Source organism: Sabethes cyaneus, chromosome 3, assembly GCF_943734655.1.
Source record: "Sabethes cyaneus chromosome 3, idSabCyanKW18_F2, whole genome shotgun sequence".
In the NCBI taxonomy this organism is placed as follows: domain Eukaryota; kingdom Metazoa; phylum Arthropoda; class Insecta; order Diptera; family Culicidae; genus Sabethes; species Sabethes cyaneus.
In genome coordinates, this window is record NC_071355.1 from 183,979,763 (window position 1) to 183,986,273 (window position 6,511).

The window sequence follows — 6,511 nt, forward strand, 5'->3', positions numbered from 1 at the left end:
CTGTGCCTCAGCAAAACACTGAGTTTATTCGCATAATTCGCAATTGTATGGTCAAATTGATTCCGTGTTATTAAAACATATTAAAAAATAAAAGCTATAAAGTAGTTTTCGAATACCTGCAACAACAAAATCAGCACGGACTAGGAATACGATCAACTATACGCCGGAATAACGATGAGTTTTTCAAGTGATGAAGTAAACTTCCTTGTATACCGCTATCTGCAAGAATCAGGTTAGTTAAGCATCGATTATTCCGTCTACTGATCCCGAGTTAGAAAGCGACGATTTTTGTTTCCAGGCTTTTCTCATTCTGCCTATACATTCGGTATTGAGTCGCATATTTCACAAAGTAACATAAATGGCGCTCTGGTTCCTCCAGCGGCATTGCTTAGTATACTGCAGAAAGGTCTCCAGTATACGGAGGCAGAAATTAGCATCGGAGAAGATGGAACTGAACAAAGGTTAGTGGAGAGTTTGAGTCTGATCGATGCTGTTATGCCGGAAGTGGTTGCCATCCGACAAAATCTACAGAATCAACAAAAACAAACGATTAAAACTGAAACTACGGAAACCAACGGAACCGCCACTAGCACTGCTGAGGAAACCTCAACAGTTCAAACAACCACCTCAACGACTACAACGACTACCTCTGCATCGACCCCAGCACCTGCGGATAGTATGGAAGTCGATCAGAGCATTGAAATTCCGGCTTCGAAAGCTACAGTTTTGCGCGGTCATGAAAGTGAAGTATTCATTTGCGCTTGGAATCCCAGCACAGATTTACTGGCCAGTGGTTCTGGCGATAGCACTGCCCGCATCTGGGACATGTCAGATAACGTGACAAATGCGAACCAGCTGATTTTAAGACACTGCATCCAGAAGGGTGGTACCGAGGTGCCCAGTAACAAAGACGTTACGTCACTCGACTGGAATTGCGACGGTACACTGCTTGCTACGGGCTCCTACGATGGATATGCACGCATCTGGCGTACCGATGGTCTGTTAGCGAGTACTCTAGGTCAACATAAAGGGCCCATATTTGCACTCAAATGGAACAAACGTGGAAACTACATACTGTCGGCAGGGGTGGACAAAACGACTATTATTTGGGATGCAGCCACTGGACAGTGCACACAGCAGTTCAGCTTCCACTCGGCTCCTGCTTTGGATGTTGACTGGCAGTCGAATCAGTCTTTCGCTAGCTGCAGTACTGATCAGTGTATTCATGTGTGCAAATTGGGCGTCGATAAACCTATCAAGTCCTTCCAGGGACATACTGTAAGTGAAGTGAACATAAAGTTTTATTTCTTTATATCATAACGCTGTTGTTTCTAGAATGAAGTAAATGCTATTAAATGGGATCCACAAGGGCAACTGTTGGCATCATGCTCGGACGATATGACTTTGAAAATTTGGTCTATGAAACAGGATACTTGTGTTCATGATTTACAGGTAGGTTAATGATGATTGCACCTGATTGCAAATTTTTAGCTTTTTTTTCATCTTCAGGCACACTCAAAAGAAATTTATACCATTAAATGGTCCCCGACGGGAACCGGTACAAACAATCCCAATATGAACCTCATTTTAGCAAGTGCATCCTTCGATTCCACGGTTCGCCTCTGGGATGTGGAACGTGGTGCATGTATTCATACGCTGACGAAGCACACAGAGCCGGTTTATTCGGTTGCATTTAGCCCGGACGGCAAGTTCTTGGCATCGGGCAGCTTTGATAAGTGCGTTCACATTTGGAGTACTCAGAGCGGTCAATTGGTGCACAGCTATAAGGGTACTGGCGGTATATTTGAGGTGTGCTGGAATTCACGTGGCAGCAAGGTAGGAGCCAGTGCCAGTGACGGCAGTGTGTTTGTTCTGGATTTGAGGAAGTTATGAGCGGGACCAACGCCGACCGCTGCTGAGAAGAAGGCCAACTCGGCCGGCACTTGAAGTAGCCATTTAAGGAAAGACGATGGAAAACTGCATCTTGATTAAAGGAAAATGATATGACGATTTTTTAAACTACTTTTTTCCAACCGCGCATAGTGATTAGATTAGTTTTAGTGTAGTTGTAGTTACAGATCGCTTTTGGCATTGCGATTGACTTTAACGATACAGTTTGTTGAAATGAATTCAATGGATTCCGTTTCGTAATTTGAAGTATACACTTTTATTCCGCGTGTAAACTATTGGATAGGTGGTTGAAATCGCAGTATTTTTTCATAATCAAAAACTATCATAACGAAGCTCGCGTTTTTGGCGAAGGATTTTTTTCAGAAACTAGCTGTCATTCATAAATATTTTATTGGAATAACCGTTGATCCCTAATAGATGTTAATAGAAACCAAAATTAATATGCAAAAGAATACCGTATCTGAAATAATTGAAGTTAATCGGTTACCCTACTTGATAAATGTAACGCGAGAAAAAAGTGAGTTCTTAAACTTCATAGTGCGCTGCCCAATAACGCATAATCGCAATAAATTAAGAATATAGACGTAAATAAACGCAGTGATTATTAATTATCAATATACAGGTTGTCTTTTTCCAGTAAGCATGTTTTCAGCACTTCTATCCCTAGCGTGTGCTACCAGTCAGGATACAACCCAGCTTCTTGGCGGGAGGGGCTGGTGAACGACTGGATAACGCGTAACATCGGTGCCTCTTACATCCAGGTATAAAATAGATCCTATAGTAGTTCTTAGCCTTTTATCCAGCAACTCATATTTCTACCTCCTCGTAGTACCAGCTGCAATACGAGCAACCTTAGCGCAGATCCTGTAACAAACCCCGGTGAAAGCTAATGTCGTATATCGACAGGAAAGGAGGCACTCATGCGAACGCTGTGTAGCAGCGAGGAATAGTATTGTCAACCTTAAGCGACTGTTCTTATGCCAGAGGCAGCTGTTGGTGGCTTGACGATTCCGCAACCAAGTGCGTGGTTGTACTTCAGGTTAGGAGCGGCTCACGAGAGCGTCTGACCCGGAGCGGGCGGTTGAATTAATAAATATGTTATTTCGGCACTACAGCTAGAATGGCAGCTCCATCACGCGACTCGGTAGTGTTGCCTTATAAAAATACTAGTATCAATGAAGGAAATTCGACTTGAAACATTCAGCATGGACAAAAGTGACGAAATAAGGACATGGAAGTGAAGCTTGGCTCCTGCAATTGCAGATCACTGAATTTTGTGGGTGGCGACTGCTCGAACAGCTAGAAAACCGAAAGTTCTGCATCGTGGCATCTGTTGTAAAGGAAAGAACTGTGGTGGATCCGTGACAGCAAAGCCCAGGTTTACCAGAGCGGTGGAGTGATGAACGAGCTGAGAACGGCCTTTTATTGGTAAGCAGTATGCAGCATCACGTGAAGGAAGGCGATCAACGAGGCACAAAGACGAGAAGAAAGCGTCTTATGCGCAGCTGTCGGAAACGTTCGAAAGCTGTCCGCCACGGGACATCAAGATCGTCATCGGAGATGTGACCGCCCAGATCGGCAGATAAGCGATGTTTACACCGGCGATCGGCCCTCATAGCTCGCACACCGATACGAATGATAACGATGATGCATCAGCTTTCTAGTTTCCCAAATCCTTCACGACAAGGACGCCCTCCTCGGTTATACATTCGGCAATTAGAGAACCCGCGAGTTGCCGAAAACTACGCGCGAAGCTATACTTTCCTCCTTGGAGCTAGGTGCTTCGATCCACGGAGACGGATGGAGCAGAATACACTTGGTCGTTAATGAGGCTGCAACCGCGGTGCTAGGTGAAGAAACCTCGAGTGCACGAAATGACTGGTTTGACGGGGAATGCCAACAAGCGATGGAGAGGAAAAAGGAAAAAAATATATAAGCATTGCCACGAGAGAGGTTTGGCATAGCATCGACGAGCGCGGAACAATAAGTTGACGCTCGTAAGGAAAAAAAGCTACTGAAGGAGGACAGAAATCGTAAATCGCTAGCACAAATATTCTGGCCAAATGAGACGCGCAAGTTCTATGAGATGGTGAACTAATCTCATAAAGGGTACCCATCGAAGCCTAATATGTCTAGGAATGAGGTTTCCTTCTAAGTAGTCACAAACGAGTGCGAGGTGGTCGACAGGTGAAAGCAGTTCTTCAATAGGCATCTCAAAGGAGATATAACAGAAGGAGACCGAACGGAAGCAGGACCCAGATAACACAAATTCGCAATAGAAAGTTCACATTAAATCGTTTTCATGTCAATTTCACATTGGAATTGTATAATGGTTAGAGTATGTCAAATCGAGGTGAACAATAAGTTGTTTAGCAGTCGTGCGTGTCTTCATATACAATTCATGACTGTGAATTATAAAGTAGGATAGACAACTGCAATATTTGATTATATGGATGTTCATATATGGCGTGAAATATAACTTTTTCGTTCAGATATGATTTCGTATACCTCAGTTGCAATCGAGATATACAAACCAAATGGTTTACTGGGGAGTACCTACAAATGATCTCGGCTCCCGATCCCCTAGACATTCGGCGAAAAATCGGTCAGCTGAAGAACAGAGCTTTCAGAGAGAATCGACCCCTTGGAGAACTTTTTAAAAATGACAAAGAACCACTAGCAACGAAACGACTTAGCTGGATAATTTCATTTGGATTTGGGAAGAAGAGAAACTACCGGTGCTACGGTGCACCGCGGTGGAATGGACGGAAGGGGTGGTTTGTCCCATCTACAAAAAGGGTGATCGGTTTGATTGATGCAATTATCGCGGCATTAAGTTTATCAACAACGGCTACAAGGTGCTTTCGCAGATTTTGTTACATCGTTTATCTCCAATTCGTGGGTGGGTTACAACGAATCCAATTTTTACTCTCCGACAACTCCTCCAGAAACGCCGGGAGTACAACGTGCCCACGCACCATATTTTCGTGGATTTCAGGGCAGCAAACGATACAATTGAGTGTGACCAGCTATGGCAGATTATGCACGAGTACGGTTTTCCGGACAAACTGACGTGCAAACGTACATGCGTGTTTCGGGGGCAGTTTCGAGTCCCTTCGAATTGCGCAGAGGGTTGCAGCAAGGGGATGAACTGTCCTGTATGTTATCCAACATTGCTATTGAAGGTGTGATCCGGAAAATGTTGGCAACAAAAATGTTTTTTGGGTAGAATAGTATCGAAGCGGAGCTTATAGCGAGCTTAAGTCTCTGTGCTTAAGGGTCTCCTACGCTCACAGAGAACAGATTAACAGGCTCGAAGGAAGTAATCGATTTTTTGTGTGTAAAATCTGTCGGTAGCGCCCTCCAGAAATAGTTTGCCAAACGCATCAAAAATATCCATGTACCTTTATCAATATTTCTTTGTGCTGGAGTTACATAGCAGCGATGGCAGCGACATCAAGATTTAGTTTGCCACTTACTGCTCGAGGGGTGCTCTATGGAAGGATTACTCGTAGATTACATAAAAACCTTTTACACACTTTTTGTCAATTACCTGGTAGTCTGTTCTTTGTGCTACGCTTTGCCCCGTTGGACCCTATAAAATGTAATATTATTATTTTTCATAATTAGGCCATTGCAAATCAATTTCAAAGTTTTTCTCATCCCCCCTTTGGAAATTGGCTTGAAAAATCGGGGGGCAAAAAAATAATTTGTAGGATATGAGTTAAATTTTTTCAATAAATCAATATTGTCTGTGGGCTCTACAGCTTGAAAAACTCGAAAAATGAGTGTACGAGTTGAGTTAACGCTTCTGTCACGAAATAGAAATGGAAGTTCAAAGAGTGGAATTTCCGAAACTAGGCCAAAACAATTTTCTTTCGTTTTTGTCTTTTAGTTCGTAGATTTTTGCATGAAAAATAACGTATTTATTAAAAGCAAGAATAGATTTGGTTTTCACGTTTAAACTTTAAATAAAAATGCCTAAAATCCATATTTTTTTGCTCGATTAAAAAATTCTCTTTGTTTTTTTGCCTTCCCCCCTCCCCCCCTCCCTTCAGTGGCCCAACACCGGAGGGATAAAAACTTCTTTAAATATTTGTAATGGCCTTATAAAAAATATACCAAAAATTAAGTTTTTTTCGATTTATGTCAAAATTGTGAAATATTCTGAAGTTTTTGCCAAGAGCATTACGTTTGCATTTTTTATTCTAAGTTTCAGCCATTCGTTATTCAGCCTTTTGACCATTCAGCCTTATGTAGGTATTGCTTGATTCTCAGCCTTTGGTGTTTCAGCCTCTTGTTGCTAACCCGAGCTTACCACTCGTCTGTTGACCACTTTAGATAGACGCATTTCTATAACTCTACATATCTGCCAGATTTACAACAAAAACGACTACTTAGCTGGATTGTAAGAGCTCTCCCAAGTAATTTTAAAAAATATTCATCGAATTTTCGCTTTCACTGCCATCATATTTCAGGAATGTGTTTATTTAAATTTTATGTAACGTAATTTTTTGATTACCTTCTTCCGGCAAACGCGATGTGCGTTTCGACTTTCTAGTCGAGTACCTATTTTTGTTGACATGTAGTGACGTTATTT

The 6,511-nt window shown here is 42.3% G+C and overlaps 1 protein-coding gene across 1 annotated transcript; it reads left to right on the forward strand.

Moving 5' to 3' along the window:
- Positions 1 to 2,505, forward strand: LOC128742276 (F-box-like/WD repeat-containing protein TBL1X). The gene is made up of 4 exons (XM_053838583.1): positions 1 to 232; positions 299 to 1,278; positions 1,336 to 1,452; positions 1,510 to 2,505. Exons 1-4 carry the CDS (start codon positions 175 to 177, stop codon positions 1,891 to 1,893), a joined length of 1,539 nt encoding a protein of 512 aa, XP_053694558.1. The 5' UTR covers positions 1 to 174; the 3' UTR covers positions 1,894 to 2,505.
- The last annotated feature ends 4,006 nt before the right edge of the window (positions 2,506 to 6,511 follow it).